Source organism: Oreochromis niloticus, linkage group LG7, assembly GCF_001858045.2.
Source record: "Oreochromis niloticus isolate F11D_XX linkage group LG7, O_niloticus_UMD_NMBU, whole genome shotgun sequence".
Classification (NCBI taxonomy): domain Eukaryota; kingdom Metazoa; phylum Chordata; class Actinopteri; order Cichliformes; family Cichlidae; genus Oreochromis; species Oreochromis niloticus.
The window spans coordinates 713,444-734,340 of record NC_031972.2 but is presented as its reverse complement, the minus strand read 5'-3'; the positions used below and the strand labels follow the sequence as shown (position 1 = coordinate 734,340).

At 41.9% G+C, this 20,897-nt stretch overlaps 2 protein-coding genes and 1 long non-coding RNA gene across 3 annotated transcripts; all 3 read left to right on the top strand.

The window, feature by feature from the left end:
• The first annotated feature begins 2,848 nt into the window (after window positions 1–2,848).
• LOC109202784 (uncharacterized) lies at window positions 2,849–4,939 on the top strand. The gene is made up of 3 exons (XR_002062707.2): window positions 2,849–2,923; window positions 3,860–4,028; window positions 4,364–4,939. It is a non-coding gene; the product is annotated as an uncharacterized LOC109202784 (long non-coding RNA).
• A 2,469-nt stretch (window positions 4,940–7,408) lies between these two features.
• LOC109202981 (uncharacterized) lies at window positions 7,409–10,481 on the top strand. The gene is made up of 9 exons (XM_025909475.1): window positions 7,409–7,953; window positions 8,071–8,191; window positions 8,327–8,531; window positions 8,609–8,710; window positions 8,796–8,986; window positions 9,070–9,211; window positions 9,296–9,946; window positions 10,046–10,109; window positions 10,342–10,481. Exons 2-9 carry the CDS (start codon window positions 8,090–8,092, stop codon window positions 10,358–10,360), a joined length of 1,476 nt encoding a protein of 491 aa, XP_025765260.1. The 5' UTR covers window positions 7,409–7,953; window positions 8,071–8,089; the 3' UTR covers window positions 10,361–10,481.
• A 172-nt stretch (window positions 10,482–10,653) lies between these two features.
• Window positions 10,654–19,719, top strand: LOC109202783 (sentrin-specific protease 1). The gene is made up of 11 exons (XM_025909476.1): window positions 10,654–10,718; window positions 10,793–10,840; window positions 10,918–11,001; window positions 11,110–11,175; window positions 17,965–18,056; window positions 18,543–18,603; window positions 18,701–18,751; window positions 18,843–18,887; window positions 18,972–19,036; window positions 19,113–19,221; window positions 19,339–19,719. Exons 1-11 carry the CDS (start codon window positions 10,707–10,709, stop codon window positions 19,606–19,608), a joined length of 903 nt encoding a protein of 300 aa, XP_025765261.1. The 5' UTR covers window positions 10,654–10,706; the 3' UTR covers window positions 19,609–19,719.
• The last annotated feature ends 1,178 nt before the right edge of the window (window positions 19,720–20,897 follow it).

The window sequence follows — 20,897 nt, the reverse complement described above, 5'->3', positions numbered from 1 at the left end:
CACTAAGGCAAACACAACAAAAGAGATGGACAAAATGGTGAACGGAGAACTAAACTATACTGGGAAAACTAAACTACTGACCCTGAACAGAAACACAAACCTGAACACAAATAACCGCGAGCAGAAAACAGATGACGGTTGGGCAGCAGGGAAACACACGGATGAGACATGGTGGATACACAGACGGACCAGCCAAACTACAAAGACAGAGGACGCGACTTAAATACACACAGGGAAATTAGACACAGGTGGGGAACACAGCTGGGAATAATCAACAAGACGAGACAGAGGTAAAACTGAACACACTCACATGAGACGCAGACCTTCACAATAAAACAGGAAACAAGAACAAATCCTTAAACATAACATAAAACAAAACACTGACAACATTAAATCATAACATTTCCCCCCACCCAAAAATCAAACATTTAACCCCAAATGAAAATGTTTGATTCATGACCTAGAGAGCCATGAATGCTGTAGTCCTGGAGGACCAGCGCACAAGGCACTGGCCGCTATTCTGCAGGCAGACAGAATGCTGAAGCGGTCCTCCCGGACCCTCCAGCAAAGACGGACGAAGGCTGGACAGGCCCCTCGGACCCTCCAGCGGAGACGGACGAAGGCTGGACAGGCCCCTCGGACCCTCCAGCGAAGACGAATGTTGGCTGGACAGGCCCCTTGGACCCTCCAGCGGAGACGGAAGGCTGAAGCGGTCCCTCGGACCCTCCAGCGAAGACGGAATGCTGAAGCGGTCCCTCGGACCCTCCAGCGAAGACAGACGAAGGCTGAACAGGCCCCTCGGACCCTCCAGCTGAAACAGAATGCTGAAGCGGTCCTCCGGACCCTCCAGTGAAGACGGACGAATGCTGAAGCGGTCCCTCGGACCCTCCAGCGAAGACGGACGAATGCTGAAGCGGTCCCTCGGACCCTCCAGCGGAGACGGACGAAGGCTGGACAGGCCCCTCGGACCCTCCAGCGAAGACGAATGTTGGCTGGACAGGCCCCTCGGACCCTCCAGCTGAAACAGAATGCTGAAGCGGTCCTCCGGACCCTCCAGCGAAGACGAATGATGGCTGGACAGGCCCCTTGGACCCTCCAGCGGAGACGGAAGGCTGAAGCGGTCCCTCGGACCCTCCAGCGAAGACGGACGAATGCTGAAGCGGTCCCTCGGACCCTCCAGCGGAGACGGAAGGCTGAAGCGGTCCCTCGGACCCTCCAGCGAAGACGAATGAAGGCTGGACAGGCCCCTTGGACCCTCCAGCGGAGACGGAAGGCTGAAGCGGTCCCTCGGACCCTCCAGCGAAGACGGACGAATGCTGAAGCGGTCCCTCGGACCCTCCAGCGGAGACGGAAGGCTGAAGCGGTCCCTCGGACCCTCCAGCGAAGACGAATGAAGGCTGGACAGGCCCCTTGGACCCTCCAGCGGAGACGGAAGGCTGAAGCGGTCCCTCGGACCCTCCAGCGGAAACGAATGAAGGCTGGACAGGCCCCTCGGACCCTCCAGCGGAAACGGTGCCACTGAACACGAATAACAGCCAGCAGAAAACAGATGACGGTTGGGCAGCAGGGAAACACACGGATGAGACACGGTGGATACACAGACGGACCAGCCAAACTACAAAGACAGAGGATGCGACTTAAATACACACAGGGAAACACAGGGAGATTACACACAGGTGGGGAACACAGCTGGGAATAATCAACCAGACGAGACAGAGGTAAAACTTAACACTCACATGAGACGCAGACCTTCACAATAAAACAGGAAACGAATGCTGAAGCGGTCGAGAAACATAACATAAAACAAAACACTGACAACATTAAATCATAACATTCCTCGGACCCTCCAGCGAAGAGGGTCTTTTCCAAAAAGGTTTTATTTGATATAATGAAAAAAACACATTTGATTGAGTTGAAAAGCAAATCATAACATTGATTTTGTAAAACTTTTTTTGGAACAAACAAAGGTAAACCATTTATTTATCTAAAAAAAAAAAAAGGTAAATAAACATTGAGAAATTAAAAAGCAAGAGAAGAAAAAAAAACTTTGAGAAAAAAAAACGATTACTAGTCGAGCCACAGTGTGTAATTATCGTCGAGCACTTTAAGAATTACGGTCCTGGTCACCTCAGTGACGCTGGCGTCAATTTCTTGCAGAGTGACCTCTATGTCGCGGGCGTCTCTGAGTTCAAACAGATATGCCCTGGCAACGCCTCTGACTTGAGCCGCTGGTGGTGAAAAACCCTCCAAGCGCAAAATTTGCAATAAGATCTTTGTGAAATGTCCATTCCAGAAACCTTTACAGAGTTGATCATAATATCGGAAAAAGTAATATATTTCTAAAGGGAAAAGACAAGAATGTCGTCTCTGCGAGGGGTGGGAGATCTCACATCCTTGACAGACATCTTGCCGGTGTTTCTGGATTAGCGAATTAATTATGTACTTAACCGTTAATTTTGTAAGTTCCAAAACAGCGGTGGGGAGCAGACTCTCCACCTCGTCGTCGTCCACGGCCGAAGGCTGTCCACGACTCTCGCTGGGGTGGGGAGCGGTGTCTTCGGTTGTTTGCCGGCTCGCTCTGCAGTACCGGCGACAGAATGGCGTGCTTTTTGTCTCCCACTGAGTGTATGTGACGATTTTTTTCACCATGTTTAAAGGCCGTTGCTGGTGGTGTTCCAGCTTGAACGGTGGAAATGTGTGGGCCTGTTTGAAGACCAGATGCATCTGCGTCTGTTGATCCCTCGTTCACGGTTGCTGCGAGCTCGCTTCCTGCAGGCTCTTCTGCACTTCAGGCGTGGCGATGAGAGGAGAAGGGTCTGGCTGCAGCCACTGTGGAGCTCCACAGTAACCAGAAGCACGTGACCTCCACAGTAGCCATAAACACGCATGGATACCGTGGAAGTCTTGCAAGTTGATCGCAAAGGTTGGGACAGAGTCTTTATTAAATAAATTTGCCGTTAGTAATTTCATAATTCTAGGAATTGTCTACTTTTCTTACAGTGATCATATTGCCACTTTTTTTGCGTTACAACAACATTCCTTCTTATTTTAATCTTTTTTTCATCGTGCTCCATGGCAGAGAAGCACACAGATATGCTTTTTCCTGGGCCTGGTTTAAGTAAGAGAGCTGAATTAACGGCTTCTGTGGGCAAGAAGAAGAAAAAAAAACACATTTTGCATTAGAATATGATTTATTGTTGGCATCAGAGATGCAAAATAACAAAGTACAAATACTTCAAGTAGAATTTTCTGGTATCTTTACTTTACTGCTGTACTTTTTTGTGCCTACTGTATACTTCTTTATACTTCTACTTCTCACATTTTAGCACGCGTATCTGTACTTTGTAATCCGAACATTTGTAAATCAGCCCCCCGCACGCGTGCTTTGGACGCAAGATTACTTCAAAACTTTGTACATAAATTATATTTTAGACCCTGTACTTCTTACTTCCACTTGACTAAAAAGTCGAGTCAATGCTTCTACTTTTATTTGATCATTTTTAAACAGAGGTGTCTAAACTGTAGTAAGGAACGTGTGTACTTTTGACACCTTTGGTTATCGTCAACACTGTAAATTTCGTCACAAGCAGATTTATATATTTATCAATACTTCTATTCGTTATTCTATTCTGTACAGCTTTTTTATTGCCCAGATTTTAGTTAGCCCCTGTTCAATTGACTGTTATATGTCAATAAAAACATATCTCACAAATTAAAGTGTCTTGTAAAATATTTGGGGGGGGGGGTTTCAAGAATTTTCTTCCCAAATCTCTTACATGCCAACTGTAAATTGTTATTTCTGCTAAAACCTGAACTTAAATGTGTATATGGTGTTTATCTGTTTTTCTCTCTGTTTTAGATGCACATATCAATCTGGAATTCTGGCTTAAAGCCAGAATTGCAGGAATGCAACACGTGTTGCAGAGGACTCTTTCACTGCCCTCTGTGCCCCATTTTCAGCCCTACTGTCAGGGCAAAGATTGAGGAGCATCTAAGTGTGCATATAAAAAATGCTTTGCATTTCAACGGTATGTTTGTATTAAATATACTTTATAGTTATAAATATGCACTTTTTTAAGCACTTCTGCAGTATCTTTGTTGACTTAAAAGTTGCTGTTGATATTGTACAGTTCAGTGCATTCATCTGCAACAAAAATAGTGTTTTTATAAAATATATTTTTATTTACTTTTTACCACTTTTCTTGACATAACTTTTGTGATCCATACCATTTTGCTTTTATTATTGAGGTTGGCTTGGATGTTTTTGTTAACATGTACAATCTGATTGTTAGATAAACTGATTGCATTCTATACAGTACATTTAAATTACATGTTGTTTGTTTGTTTGTTTTATCTCTTACAGATAAAATGATATGCCGGTGCAGGCTGCCTTGTAGGACAACAGGACACTTTCACTGCCCTGTCTGTAAGATTACAATCATACGGCGTGGGGATATGGCAAGGCATTTATTGTCTTGTCAGCATTCTTCAATGCCAAGTCAGCCACCATTATCAGGACTGCTCCCTGCTGAACTCTCCGAGGAGACCCGTATTCCTCCGGCAGTACTCTTCGAGGAGCCCCGTCTCCCCCCCAAGGTTTTGTCTTCGGTATCTGAACCATTTTCTGAATCTTTGTTAGAACATTCATATGCTCTACCCTCTGTGTTCAATAAAACTGCAGCTGATGGAAAGTCCATGAAAATGACATGCCCTCACTGTGGCCTTACTCTTCGTACCAAAAACTACAAGGCTCACATGATGAGGAAGCACTCCAACCAATCAATAGATGTTTGCCTGGCCAGTCATCTGCAGTGTGTTTGTGTAGATGAAACTACAGGGTTATTTGCTGATCAGAGAACTGGCCATGGGTTTTCTGTGCCAGTTCACGTTCAGAGGAAAACATGGGGGATGTCTCACAATATCAGATGTGAGCTGGAGGAATGTCAGCAACACCAGTTGCTGGCCCAGCAGAGCGGACTAGGCTTCAGTTTATGTGAGCACCTTTGCTCACTAGATTACTGCCGAGAAACTGTAAAGGAGGTTTTTCTTCAAGAGCACATCGTGATGGAAATGGTGGACCTTAAATTTTTTGGAGAGGCCAAAGCTGCTACATAGGGCTGCTCAATTAATCGAATTTTAATCTCGATTACGATCTGGGTTTTCAATGATCATTAAAAATGACTGAGCCGATTATTAGCACCTCCCTGGTGCGTTACTCTCGCGCTGCTCCGTGTGGCAAATCGAGCGCACCTCTCTGCGTTTCGAAGACGCGTCACAACAATTAAGAGGACCCGAGGGAAGCTCGGAAAGCTCGGAAAGCTAAGCAGAAGTTATTTGGAGAGGAGAGGATAATGGCTGCTGAAGAAAGAATGCCGTTGGTTGAAAAGAGAGATAAAACGACTTCAGTGGTGTGGAAACCAATGTTCCCTCTAAGTTGCGCACGTGCGCAATTGCGCACTGCTGGCACGGTCTCTGCGCACAGAAAATCTGCGTTGCGCACAAAAAAAATCTAACCTGAATTGAAATTAAAATTAAAACTTCAACAAATCTGTTTTGCAGTGTTAGTCAGTGAGTGACTGGCTGCTCCTGTATGGGATTAGAACGATGCCACCTTATCCTATAGTCCAGCCAATGATGCGATTCACATTCGTATATACGCAGCCAATCAACGTCGCTGACAGGCTATGACAGCGTCCTTATGTGCCGACACCGGTGTTTTAGCTAGCAAAGCGGCGTGGCTGATGTGAAGTGAAGCCATGTTAATGACAACGTGTCCAACCATTGGAGATGTGAGCAGGACAGACGGAATGTGGGGGGAAAATTCCCAAATAGAAGGCTGCCAAAGTAAAACAGAGACACAGTGAGACAATATAATCAATCACATGTACATGGGTGAACGTCTCGAGAGAGAGTCACACAGTACACTTCTTTATTGCAGGTTATATAGGCATGTAGATTACACAGCAGACGGAGGCAGTCTCCGCCTGTTCTCAGAATATAGATTGCTTAACTGACAAATGCATATCTTGCTAAACATTCTGTCCGTACTATACTAAACGTCTGCTTAAGTGGCATTTTCCGTTCCTCTTTACACAGGAACTTGTCTTCACAGGCATTTGATAAGCATAGGCAAGGCTTCATGTTTATCAGAGTGAATCGTCATTCAGAGTTTACACAATCACAAGCAAAGCATATTTGAATAATAAACAAAATCTTTTCACACGGAACAACTGACGGAAAAAGTGTGGACTTTATACCAGTTTTTAAATTGTGTTGATCGGCCACGTAAAACCAGAGTCATGATAAAAATATCTGCAATGTTTGGTTTTCTTCCTGAATACTATCGTTGTTTATATTTACTGCGGGAAGAAACGGTAAAAACGGTGTTTTATAAGGAAAACGCTCGAAAGCCTGTGAGCAAAAACAAAACCAAAAACCCCCCACCCTTTCCTCTTGGTCGAAAAAAGTACCGTGTCGACCAATCAAAAAATGATATGGCAACGTGGCATCTAGTTGTTAAGAAACGGGGGGAAGTTTTAGGAGTGACGGCGGTGTTCTGAGATGTGAGAGATTTGAGACGTTTAGCGCAAATCTTGTGTAGTTAGTGTGTAGTTAGTGTGTAGTTAGTGTGTAGTTAGTGTGTAGTGTAGTCAATAGTTTTGTTGTGTGTGTCAGAACAATGAGGCGGCTGCTGAATGTTACAGGTGTTACAGCAGTGATACATCTCCTGTTGTCAGGCCTGCAGGTATCAGGCTGTTGTTCTCCTTTATCTCATAGTGGACAGAAATTATTTTTTGGAGTGGCGCAAATAATTTGTGTGGCATCAGATTTGATGCAGAACAGCTGATTGTTCTGTAAATAGTTTGAAATGTTTATTTAAAAAAATGCCTTGGCTGCATTAAAAAACATAAATAGCTGCAAAAAACTTTGTTGTTTGCCAAACTCAGTTACTTTTTTGAAGTAGTAACTATATAATTAATTGCCCAACATTGGTCATTATATGCTGTATTTTGCAGACAGAGAGTTACAGACTCTCTCCCAGACCACAGACTCATCCACGAGATCGCTCAGGGAGTTTGTGTGTTCGCTCAGACACATGAAAAATTAGAGGGAACATTGGTGGAAACATTATGGGTTCGCGGAGTCAGACGTGGATCAAATATTGTGCAGTATTTTGAAGTTCACTAAACACAGATGTTTACATTTTTCATTTATTTTTTATATTCCAAACATTTGCACTGTAATCAGTATTTGCACACTATTTTATATTATTTTTTGACAATCTTTAAACCCGTTATTCAATACATTGTTATTGTTAAATAAATATTGTCAAATAATCGAGATCTCAATTTCAGTGAAAATAATCATGATTATCATTTTTGCCATAATCGAGCAGCCCTACTGCTACATGCATAAAGAGACAGAAAGCTGCCCAGATGGCACATGCTCCACTTTGTGTGAGGGTGGATTTTGGTGGATCCTCAACACAGATCTGTTTGTCTGTATTTGAGCCGGAAATACACAGTTTCTGCCGTCTTGGCAGAATATTTGTGACTTACAATGCTCTGAGGAACACCTGGCATTGTGCTTGTGCAAAGCCACGAATATCATGTCCTCATAAAAACATAGCTAAATGGCATCTCTTCCAGACACAGAGAGACATCTTCAAATCAACTGTACCACTATCATCAAGCACCCCATCACAGATGACTCAGGAGAGTTCTTCCTTTGAGGACAATGCTGCCGTCGAAAGGAGTATACGCTATATTTTTAAAGAGAAAAAAATTCCTGGATCTCTTCCAGAAAATGTCATCTCACAGAAAATGGATCATCAGAAACAGCTCTTTCCATGTGAAACGTTGTGCCAGGTGTGCCCAGAGCACCCAAAACTTGATGAGGCTGTTCTAGTTACCAATAAAGCGAGGATTGTCAGCATGATGGGAGTGACTGAGAGTAAGTTTTAATGAATAAGATTTAACATCAGTGTGAAATAATTAGTTATAATTGTTCCTATACTAATGTTTTGACATTAATGTGATATGTCTTTGTTGATGTTTCAACACACCATAGATCGTGTCCTCAGTGCCACATGGTCTACAGATACCAGGAGTGGACAGATGGGCTTCACAACTTTGACAACCACGTTGTTTTGGCTCTTGAACTCTGCCTTTTTCTGAGAGAAAATCTGCAGGTGAGGATTGCAAAAATAAAATATACTCATCTGAAGATTGCTTTAAAAATGTGTTTGTGTCATTATGATATGTTGGTGCCCAAATTTAAATATCTGTGTAATCATAGTCTTCTTCACCCTATTGTCATATTACAGAACCATGTATCCGCTTCAGGGGTCATTGACTCATCGGAGGGCTTAAGAAGAGTGAAGTTTCCTTCTAGGGATATCATTTTTCATGCTTATTGCCATTTTGAGGCTTTGACTGACGCAGAATACATGTACTCCTGCATAAACTGTGGGTTTCACCCCCCTGTGGTAGTTATGGACTTACACAGAAAAGGGGTGTTCAAGTTAGCAGGTAAGTTTAATGTACATTTGTGTTTATAGTTCATTGCTTACATTATGTGCATGTTCTTATGAGTCAATTTATTATAGTGAGTGACCTCAAAGCCCCGGAAGACTTCAATGGTGAACGTGACATTGAAGGTTTTTGGAACTCTATTCACCTGGAAATGATAAGCCGTGGGTTTTTTCCAAGTGAGTGATGGCAAAAACTTATTGAAAGTCATTCAGTGTTTTAAAGTAATTTAGATTGTAATTAAAAACATGCCATTTTCTGTAGGCGGCGTGAAGAATCCATTTTCAGTTCCACCAAGTTACACGCACTGGGCACCATGGATCGGGAGTGAAACTCGAACAAGTGACATTGTGCTTAACACAGAGTTTCAAAAAGTAGGAACAAGCTCTTCACATGAAGCAAAGCTTAGCAGTGTCACAGAAGACCGTCTGTTGGATGAACTCGCCAAACAAAAGGTAACATTGCTTTTATGTTTTCAGAATATGTGACATAAAGTTCTGGGGTTGTTCCATTTACAGTTTTCCATAATTACTGTCAGGTTGGAGTGGTGAGAAAATTGTGTAAAGCCTGCAACATCGACTCCAAAGGCTCCCGCTTTGATCTCATCACCAGACTGAGGGAGAAGATGAAGAGCAGGCAGACATATGATAAGGTCTTTCAAAGCATATGGGCTGCCTCTGGTAAGCATCACTTAGCGATTATTAGAAGTAGCATTAAAATATGTAATTACAATCACAAACAACTTTTTAAATCTTTGCTTGCAGGAGGATGGTCTGTAATACTATGTCCACATGGCATTGTATACAGTGTTAAATTTAATCTTCGTGCTGAAAGTCCCCAGGATTTTGCTGACCTTCTCCTGTCCTGGAAGCACATGCCAAACGTCTGTGTTTACGATTTTGCGAGGGGTTTGGCGGCACACACCAATTTGCGGGTTCCTGATAAACTGCCATTTCATCCACATGAAGGTCGACTGGCTGAGCCCACTGAGGAAAATGTCAAGGCTGCACAGGATGGAAGCCTGAAAGTGAATCTTCCATGGCTACATGAAAGGATGGACGGTGTAAATGAAAATCCTCATCCTGTCACTGGATCATCTGACCATTATGTCCTGTATGACATACTTCATGAGGGAAATACAAAAGATCCCAAGGACATATTACGCAGAATTCAACTTGTCCCAGAGCTGAAAGGCTGGCTGAACAGTCAAGTTGTTGAACAGTTCTTTGCAAACATGAGGAAAAGCAATTACTTTTTAAGTAATACGAGTCCATCCACACATGTGTTTCTGATGAGAAATATAACTCATCATTATAACACTGTCACCAACAAGAAACTTCTGGAGAGGCAGCTAAGACATGGTCGACTTGGAAAGATCAATATCTCATTGTCGGCACTGGGGCAAGCTGTCGTAGGTAAGTACATGCATTGTCTCATGACCAGAACGCTACCATTGTTCACATGTTAGATTTGTTCCTATCTGTGTGTGTATATTCTTTTCTTTGTGTACCTAGCCCCACAGGTGTGCAATAAACTCAGAGAAACCACAGAAACGGTGTTGAACCCAGCACCTTCAATGTCTGGTGACACTGGTAAAATTTCTTATTTTGAATAGTGATTGTCATATATAGGTGAAATAATAACCTTGCATTCATTATCTTGTTGTAGTTGAGGGCTCATAAACGAACTTGTTACATGCTGTTTCAAATGAATTTCCTTCTATAAATAGTGCTTATTTTTCTTGCATTTGTATGCATTTAATATGCATTCTTTGTAGTGTTTTGTCTGAAACCTGTTAAAATCCCTATAGAACCTCAGGAAAGAGTTGACAACAAGAAAGCCAATAGAAGGTCAACAGATGCAACTTTTCCTGACCTGTGTGGACCACCGTGTGAAGCTCTGACAAAGCCTGAGAACATTTTGGCCAGCCGTTCATCATGGTGTTTTGTACCGCACCCCTGTAACTGCAGCATGTGTTTAAGTTTTCAGATGTCGCAAAGTGCAACTTTTAGTGCTTATCTGATTTTGTCATCCACAGTCTATGACACCTCTCTGTTTTTTTTTTAGCTCAACTATGTTCTGGACATCAGCAGACCCAAAGATGAGCTGATTGTTGAAACGTCTTCTGGATGCCTCACACGGGCAGATTTTTGGACACTGGGTTTAAACAAACAAATGGAATCGACTGTAAGTATTTTGTTTCTATGAATATGAAATAATAAAGTGTACATTCATTTTTTTGATGATTTTTTCTGTTTCAGATTGAAAATGGCTGTTTTGAGCTTATCACTAAAATTGTTCAGTCAAAGGTACTGTATGTTGTATATGATGATTGTCAAGCTTTAATTTAAAGAGTTGTTTTAAATGTGCTGTTTTTACATTCTAGGGGATAAGCATTTACATAGAAAATCTGTATGTCACCCGGACTTGGCTTGCACCCTATGGCTGTGATCCATTGCAGTCCTTTCCTGTAAGTGTACCGTCCTTTAAAGAAACAAGCAAGTAATCCAAATGATCTTTTTTATAACTTTGGTGAGAGTTCATATACAGAATACTTAAAAATAAAATTGTGTTTCAGACTGATGCTCAGAGGATGGATATCATAGTTCTCCCTCTCTGGACACCTGGTCATTTCCAGTTGTGTGTAAGTCTTGTTTTTTGACACATGTTGTGGAAGTTTTCCACTTAAATAAAGCCTGCAGATGAGCGGTGAGCGGTAGCTAACATTCTTTAATCAAAACACACAGAACAGAAAACCAAGCTTGGTGGAGAGCCTGCATGACCACGGGGCAGGGTCAGCAGAGTCTCACTGAGCCTAGTGTGGCTCTCAGTTAAATACCTTCTCCAGGAACAAAAGGCAGTACACAGCTGTTTCACACCTTAAGGTTCACACTCCCTTGCTACTTCCCAGAGTCCTTGCAGAGACAAAAGACTGGTCCTCTGGAGTTCCTGTTTCCCCAACATCCTACATAGACCCCCACCATTTGTCTTACAGTATGAGTGTCAGACATGTTAAAATCACCAAGGCATTACAATAACGTGATTAACACATAGGTGAAAGAAATTCCTATACAATCCCACCCTTTGATTCTTAAATCAAGAATCACATTAATACCAGAATTTCTTTCCTGACATTCTGTAATCACATCAACATTATTGTACACTTAAAGGAGTTTCACACTGTGTATCCTCACTTCACTGTTCTCCCACCACCCTTTGTTCATCTTTAATCTTCCCCCCAATCTAAGCTCTCACATGCAAATGGAAACAACAATGATACAGAGGAAAGGTCTTCTCCAGAGTGTCAAAGTACTTTGCATGGCAAAGTGAAAAAGCATTAGCTGGTCATTCCCAGTCCCAGTCATGGCTCCTGGTGTCTGTGCCATTTACAGAGTTATAATTCCAACGCTGATCTCCCTCTGCGCTGTCACTTTTGGAGCTTGGCACGCTCTCTTCATCCCTCGATTTCTGTTCCAACGCAGCTGTAGATTTAAGGCAGAGCACGTCGTACACCTTAGTTGTCTTCCTCAACGTCAACGGCGAAACTCTTTCATTTTAAGATTGTGCTGTTCAAAATCTCCTCGTGACAATCATTTGGAAGCCCAGTGGTGCAGCCCACTGTCGTTTGTCTGCTGTCCTGCAGATGGTCCCTGCTTGTCACTGGTCCTCTTGAAGCATTCTCTCCCAGTCGTGGTCTGTATCTGCGTCAATCCTTCCATATCCCTCATGTCACGGTCTCTGCAATTTAAAAATGAAAACTTCCCCGGAAAACCCTCTTTTGCCAAATGTTAGTTTAACACAATTAGACTTGCACAATGAAGTTGTGCATTGTCACTTAAAAATTCCCAGGGATTCTCCCCTGGAGTAGTTTCACTCCAGGCCCTGTTGTAAGAAAAAGGTAAAACATTAGCCAGCGGTGTGTCCTGCTGCAAATCATGTGATTGGATCATATGATTAGCCCTCTGGTGTGGAAAAATAGATGTTAGCGCAGCGCATCTGTATGCACACTTTCTCACAGTGACCTCTGCACTGTAAACAATACAAGGTTATGAATAACACACCGCTGGTAAATTCAAAGACACAGAAAGTGGCAACTAGGTTTACTATCCTGCGCAAATTTGCGTAGCTTCTCTAAACCCAACACCCCCTAGAATTACTGGCTTTTTTATTTTCTGGTGCAAGTCCCGAGGTGTTAAGCACCCCTGCTGAGATTTTCACAGGTCGTCAGCTTATTTCTCCTACAGCTTTTGTTGTGCAAACCACCCATTGTCCTTGAGGCCTGGCACATTTGCATTTGCTCACTCAGAGTTGCTCAGATCCAAGGCAGGCCAAACCTCTGTGTTACAACTTTCAGAAATGCCTGGTAGAAATGCTTCAACTTACTCATGAGATTTTGACCACATTTCTTGCGGAAGTCACAACTATACTGAATGCACGACCGTTGTTGCCAGCTGCAAGAAATGCTTGGTAGGGAACAGCTGTTCCCTGCCAAGGTTCGTTGTCCATTCACACAGTATATTGCAACCAAGCCAGACAAATTTGGGATCAAGTTCTGGATGGCCACGGATTTGGACACCAAATATGTCTGCAGTGCATCTCCTTACTTGGGAAAGGACCCCAGTCGTCAGAAGGGAGAGAGGCTGGCAGAGAACGTGGTCATGAAACTGATGGAGCCGTTTTTGGATGATGGGAGAAACGTCACAACGGACAATTTCTTTACTTCACTGTCACTGTCGCACAGACTGCTGCAGCGCAAAACAACGTTACTGGGCACGGTGAATAAAGTCCGGCGTGAAGTTCCTCAACTTGCAAAAGATACTGCAAAGCAAGAGGTATTCTCCACTTCAGTGCTTAGAAGTGGCAGTGTGTCCTTGACAATTTATGCACCTAAAAAAAACAAGACTGTGTGTGTTCTAAGTTCCATGCACCAAGACGTGACGATCGGTGACGGCAGAAAGAGGAAACCCAACACGATAACAGACTATAACCACATGGAGGTATGTGAATGTGTGTACAATTTTACACCAGTGCTACAATGTTTTCTGATGTGTGCTATACAGGCCTATAGAAAAAAACATATACTCATGACTCTCTCGCTCTGCTTTTACAGTGTGGTGTAGACGTGTTGGACCAAATGGCACGGATGTATTCTGTAAGATCAGCAACACGCAGGTGGCCAGTAGCGGTTTTCTACAATATGCTGGACCTGGCAGCAGTGAATGCCTACATTTTGTACAAGGCATGTACAGGGTGGACAGGCAAAAGAAGATTGTTTCTGAGTCTTCTAGCTCAGCAACTTCGTTGCCGATTCATGCAGCACAAGGAAATATTAGCACAGAGGCAGCTGCTGTGCCAGGGACTGTAAAGACAACGCAGTGCCAGGTGCAAGAGAGCTGCAACAGGAATCGCAGCAGGTTTACCTGTGCAACATGTCAGAAATTCACCTGTGCCAAATGCAGGGATGATGGACACTGGGTCTGCAAACGCTGTAAAGTTTAAAACACTTTGAAATAAAACAGACTTGTGTACCCATATATTGTGAAAGTGTGTCTTTTGTATGTAGGTTGTAACACAGAGGTTTGGCCTGCCTTGGATCTGAGTAAACAAATGCCAATGTTGCACAAACACACACACACACACACACACACACACACAGCAAACCTGCATTGTCATTGCAAAAAAGTGGACAGAGCACGGTATAGAAAGTGCACTATACAAACAATCTGGAAACATATATATGGACACGAGTATTCAAAAATATTGGTGTATGTATACACACACACACACACACACACACACACAGATGAATAGATAGATAGATAGATAGATAGATAGATCTATCTATCTATCTGTGTATATATATATATATATATATACACAGATAGATAGATCTATCTATCTATCTGTGTATATATATATATATATATGATATAGATGTGTCTGTGTGTATAACTAGACTTTATGCATATTATATAAGGTGTGGCTATATAAATCTATAAATATATGTACAATATGTACAATATATATACACTCTGTGTATATATGTTTATGGCCAGGCATCCAATGTAGTGACAAGGATTGACAAGAACTAATATTGCATATGAGAAATATTGCACATAGAAACTACCATGGTGTATAGTACGCTGCAGGTAAGGAAGGAAAGTAGCCTTGCAGGGAAGGAAAGACCTGAATCTCTCATGGTTAGGGGTTGGGGGAGGGTGTGTTTGCACAACAAAAGCAAGAGAACAATGGAGCTGAAGACCTGTGAAAATCTCAGCGGGATGCCAAGAGGTGTTAAGGTCGGGGGGAATTTACGCAAATTTGCGCAGGCCAGTAAATCTAGTAGTAGGGACTTGCACCAGGGAAAAAAGGCTCAGTAATTCTAGTGTTAAACCAGCACGGCCCAAAAGCTCATGCAACATGTTGCTGTCACCTTTCTGCTCCTGTAAAAGAAACATACATACATACATACATCCACCCTTTTGTCAGGTCAAGGTGGAGTTGCAATCTTGCATACTGGTTTCAAGTCAGTAAAAGCTTTTGTCAGTCCAATCAGTCCCCATTTTTTTTTTATTTGCTGACAGTAGAACCTTTCGTGACGCAATAAGTTTCTACTGCCAGCAATGACGTCATTTCAAAAAAGAAAAAAAAGAATTTAGACTGGATTACATCGCTGAATCCTTTTGGCAGGGACTTGTTTTCTGATTGTCCCAAATAAGTGGCTTTCTCCCAAGCCCATTTTAATTTTTGGAGAAACTCACTTGCGATTGTTCAACATGTTGTGTAGCGCTTTCGATCCCGATCTTGCAGGCCTGCTTGAAAAAGAGAAAACTGCCAAACAAAAATCTCAGTGCACTGTTAAAAATCAAAAAATATGAAGGCCTCTTTTTAGGAGTTGTCTAAGCATGCTCTCTTAGAATGATAGATCAAAACACAACTAACTGGTAGGTTAAAAGTGGTACCAAAGGAAAATGCAAAATCCCCCAAACTTTCATCCACCAGTCACACCTCACACAACAATATTCTATTAGATAATGAGTTTTGTTTTCCCCCATGTAACCAGATGTGTGTTATGATAAGACCTCCCCCACACATCAGAAACAAGAAACTCAATAATCTATTAGTTCCCACTCATCTGACCCCCCTGCAGCATTCTGTTCACCCCTGCAATAATTCAATCATCCTTCCCCAAAATAATACTAGTTCACTAGTCTATGTATCACTTCTTAACCCACTAAGTGAACCGGACAAGATGATGGTAACAGCAATGCATGCTTAAAATGCTATTTGGTCTTCATGAGCTTCATTGCATGTGTGTATGTGTTAGTAGGATTAATGCATTTCTGTTTGTGTAATTTTGTGTACCTCTCCTCTTTGCGGTGCTCCAGACACTTTTCAGTTCTCCACGCAAGGCAGTCGTTTTTCTTCCCAGTTTCCTAAACCCAAATTTCATTTCCCACACTAAAACAGCCATGTTCTCCCCTGCTCCTTCCACTGCGGTCTCATCTCATCTCTCCCCCCTTGCAGCAGTCCAGTGAGAGTCAGTTGTCTTTCAGCTTTGTCCTGTTTTCCACTGTCTCATCTTGCCATTTTGCTCCAAAAGTGGCAAATATCCAACTCAGACAGTCTTTTCAAAGGTCCATTTACACACAGTGAAGTTGCAGCTCGTTGGAAATGCACATCCATCCATCCAGTCATGATGATGCCATTTTTCTCCTTGCTGTCGTTGTCTTGCACAGCTGCTGCTGCTGGACCTTTTCTTCACTGCTCAGGACACTGCTGTGAGCTCCTGATATCCATCTCGTTGTTCTGGAACTGCATTTCTTGTCTTCAGGGAGAGATTCTTGGAGCTTGTTTTCTCAGGGTGACAAACACATGGAAGTTAAGCTGTAAAACAATTCAGCCAAAACTTGGCTTGAGTGTTTCTAAATGATGTTAACCTATAATTTTCTTCCGACTGCTGCACGTGAAAAATTGATCAGGGTCTGCTCTTCACCTGCAAGTGACACACTGAGACATTTTGATCATTCTTATCACTGCTTAAAGAAACACGTCTCCCCTCTCTGGTTCTGAAGTCCCCTTTCTTAAAAACCCAGAGAGATTGTAGTTGTTCTACTCTCTTCCTATTTTATTGCTTATTTTCATCAACAATTCTGCTAAAAAAAATAAATTTTTGTGTGTCCACCCTAGGGGAGCTGGTGGCCTGTAGTACACTCCTCTCTTTTTTTTTCTTTTCTTGTTTTTGTTCCCATTTTTCACTGGGTTTTTTTTTTCACACACATCAACTTTTCCCACACAACCATTCTCTGCAATCTTACACACCACACATTTACTCAGTTCTTACCATACAGTCAAACATTGAGTTTTGTCTCTGGCCGCCTGGTGGAACGTCTGCCGCAGTCGCCTCTCGAGCCGCTAATCCGGCTCCGCTGACTGCCCCTGGAATCTAGATTCTCTTCCTACTACACGAGGCGACCAAGGAACGAACACCGCCACCCCCAGTCTCCTTTGAAGAAGTTAGGATCTTTTAGAAGACGCTAGGGATGTCACTCCGTGATTCTACACGAAGACTCCCTCGGAGCTCTTGCCCTGAAAGGTCGTAACACACCTTCTTGGGCTCCCCGAAGGCTGCAACACGCTCACCTCCTTGGCCAGACACAAAACTCTCGTGACTTGTTACAAGTTAGCTATCACTCACCCATCTGCAGGAGTCCCCTCAAAATCGATGGTCTCGGTGGTGGCTGAAACACGCGGCTCCGTGACTCCTCCATTTCCTTTGCTTCAACAGCCGGTAGGACAAAGGTACCTTTTCCCTCAGGGGTGATCAGCCCGTCCACGGAACCGTTGTTCAGCGACCACACGGACCACCCTGCTCACAGCGCCATTCTGTTGTGGAAGTTTTCCACTTAAATAAAGCCTGCAGATGAGCGGTGAGCGGTAGCTAACATTCTTTAATCAAAACACACAGAACAGAAAACCAAGCTTGGTGGAGAGCCTGCATGACCACGGGGCAGGTCAGCAGAGTCTCACTGAGAGTAGTGTGGCTCTCAGTTAAATACCTTCTCCAGGAACAAAAGGCAGTACACAGCTGTTTCACACCTTAAGGTTCACACTCCCTTGCTACTTCCCAGAGTCCTTGCAGAGACAAAAGACTTGTCCTCTGGAGTTCCTGTTTCCCCCAACATCCTACATAGACCCCCACCATTTGTCTTACAGTATGAGTGTCAGACATGTTAAAATCACCAAGGCATTACAATAACGTGATTAATACATAAGTGAAAGAAATTCCATTACACACATACAAACTGTTAGAATTTTGCTATGTGTCTGAGATGTATTCAACCTTTTATGACGCAGTTTCAAAAGTCTTTGATTGTTATCGCTTGCAATGACATTGTTTTCAGGTTTGAAGTCATGGCTAACTGTCTTTTAGGTACTGAAGCCACCTAAAAAAGAAATCCTCTTTCTTGACCCATTATACACAAAGGCAGGATTTGGTGGCCAACAATATGTTTCACTTTTGAGGTCACATTTTTGGTTTGTTCCAGAGTTTTCAGGAACCTGTTCAGTGTTCCAGGTTAAGTGCATCTCAGATCATGTTCTGCTGATCTTGAGTGTTCACACATACAGTACACTCACATGCTTGTTTTATATACTATATCAGCATGATGCTTCAACATTTTATTCTATTTCTCATCTTCACATTCTGATCAAGTCAGTGATGCTGTCTTTAGATGATTTTCTGACATAAATAGGGTCTTCAAATGTTCTAGTTTAACATAAAACACCATTAAATATTAGTTTATAAAATATGCCAACCTTAAATTAAAGCTGAAAATGCTTTTTGACCAACTGTGAGCATGTGACTGTACTTTTTCATTTTGTTATGTTGTTTTGTTGAGGTCGTGTTCCTAAGGCCTGTAGTTACAGTTGGTGCTATTAGCAATAAACATTTCACACCATCATGATGATGTCTGTTAACTTGTGAATGTAACTGTCTTGAAAAAAAAGGAATCTTGCAGTGAAGATCATTCCCGGGCAGTGGTCAGGAAAAAAGAGCTTTGACTTGAAGGTATGTGCTAGTTTAAGTGTATGGTGAATAATATGAATTACACTAGTCTTCTTTTAAGGGATTTTATTAACGAGCCTTTATTTTCAATGTAATACAGGGTTTTCCAAGCCAAGACTATGGAGTTGACTGTGGGATCTTCATGCTGATGGTAATTTTTCTCTTCTCTTCTTGAGATTCATACAGAAGCTAATTTAAGCTTCTAAAAAAAAAATGACATTTTTATTTTTTCTTCCAAATAGTCTGCTCTGTACGTGGCACTGGATGCACCATTTGACTATACTATAGTAAGTATCCTATTTACTTTCACAGCAATGGAGTCTTGAATCTTTTGAAAGTTGTTAAATATGTTTCATATTAATATTTTACAGTCAGACATGCCCTACTTGCGTAAATGGTGGTGCTTGCTGTTGATGGAGAACTTTGATCTCAGAAGGTATTTATATTTTGACTTCTGTTCTATGTTGTGTCAAAGTTTACACACCTTAACAATATCAAAATTTTCTGTTAAGCTCTGGCAAGCTATTTGCACACTGGAGAGAGGAAGCCAAAGCTGTGCTTGAAGGACAACACGTGCCCATTTTCAGACTGAAAAAGCGCAAGTTCCAGGAAGTCAGTCAGGTCAGTATTCACTAAACAGTAGTGTAATTACATGATTAGTGACATTTGAATAACTGTTAAAAAACTGTTCCGCAACAGAGAAATAGCTATGTTTTTATCCCCATTTGCCTGACACAGGAGCCAGCAGTTGTTGAAGATCTGCGTCCTTCTGTGCAGTGGGTTGTCCAAAATAAGGCACTTTTCCGTGGACACGTAACAATGCCAAAATATCTGTCCTTAAATCAAGGGGACCAGCAGAGGGTCTTAAGAGACATGTCAGAGGAAGAAGACACTGGAGCAAGGCACTTGTTCCTCTTTGTTTTTCAGTTTGCAGAGGACATGGAGCTCTTTTTGAAAGCATGTGCTGATGAGCAGGGACTATGGGTCAGTGCTATGTTTGACATGTAATGGACAAATGAAGGAACTGGCTGTGTTTGTTTGTTTGTTTAATATGTTGTTGCTGTTTTTTGTTTTGTTTTTGCATAGTACAAAATTCCAATTAAACTTATTTCAAAATGTGGTTCACTTGATTCCATGTCCATACTTATAATAAAGGATTACAGTGTAACAGCATTAAATGTAAATGTAACAGCATTTTTTTTATACTTGTAATTTCAAAATAAAAAGCTTATTGTTGATATTAACAGTGAAGAATTGTAATCAATAATATTTTTATACATTTTAAACATTAACACTCTGGGCTCTATCCTGGCCATTTGTGGCCACTTCACTTATTCTTCTTTTTTTTTTTTTTTTTTTACTACGACACTGCAGTGGACCAAAAGAATGACACAGGTTTGATCTTAAGGATCTAATAGTTGTGTGTGTTTGTGCATGACATTGCCACACAAATATGTATTTGCAAGATAGACTGGAATAAATTATGACGCATCAAATATTACACAGGCTGCAGTGAGTTTTTGTTGATACAGACTATTGAGCTTTGAGTTTCCCAGTCAAACTTAGCTTTGAAGCACCTGCTAAAAACATTTTTACTCTTGTACATTTCATAACAAGACACCATAGCCAAAATACTAACAAAATATATATTATTAAAAAATTCAAAGCTGCAGCACATACAGCAACAAACACTGTTAGTAAATGTGTCCTGGAGTTTATGCAGGTGCAGAAAGTGCTGCTGCTGTAAGTAAGCCTAACAGCTTCCAGATCACTTATTTTTCTGGAAAGATGGTAGCAAGGGCATCGCTGCTCATTTCTACAATCTCCCAGATCTTGAAATACAAGCCTTTGTCCCATGAAAACCACTTCACAGTACTAGGAGTCCACTAAAACCTATAAAGAGAGTGATCCTGGAAGAAATGGGGCGCACACTAGTGACCTCAACAATTGCAAGACAGCCTTTTCCCCGATGCTCAGATGGGGAAAAAAAGGAAGTTTCATGAAAACATTAGGACTTTATCAACGTTTTATCTGAAAAGTTAATGGTAATGTATAACCTAACTGGCTATAAAGAGTAAAAAATTTAGATACAATTTTGATTTTGATGAAAAGGACTGGTGCTATTTTAAAGAGTCACGTCGGTAAAAGTAGATAAATGTTTTAAGAAATATACATTTTATAGCATTTTGTGAACATACACAAAAAGTGGCCATTTTTGGCAACAAACAAGCTGAGAGAGAGTTTTATATTTTTTGCTCTCCTTGAACAAAAATAACAGTGCATAATAATGAATGTTG

Bases quoted from the DNA above. Each gene is read 5' to 3' on its own strand.
- LOC109202981 (XM_025909475.1), top strand. From the start codon at position 8,090: ATGGTCTACAGATACCAGGAGTGGACAGATGGGCTTCACAACTTTGAC. The intron at 8,532-8,608 runs GTAAGTTTAATG...AATTTATTATAG, and splicing joins AGGGGTGTTCAAGTTAGCAG to TGAGTGACCTCAAAGCCCCG. The intron at 8,711-8,795 runs GTGAGTGATGGC...CATTTTCTGTAG, and splicing joins AAGCCGTGGGTTTTTTCCAA to GCGGCGTGAAGAATCCATTT.
- LOC109202783 (XM_025909476.1), top strand. The intron at 18,057-18,542 runs GTCACATTTTTG...TTGAAAAAAAAG, and splicing joins CAATATGTTTCACTTTTGAG to GAATCTTGCAGTGAAGATCA. The intron at 18,752-18,842 runs GTAATTTTTCTC...TCTTCCAAATAG, and splicing joins GTGGGATCTTCATGCTGATG to TCTGCTCTGTACGTGGCACT.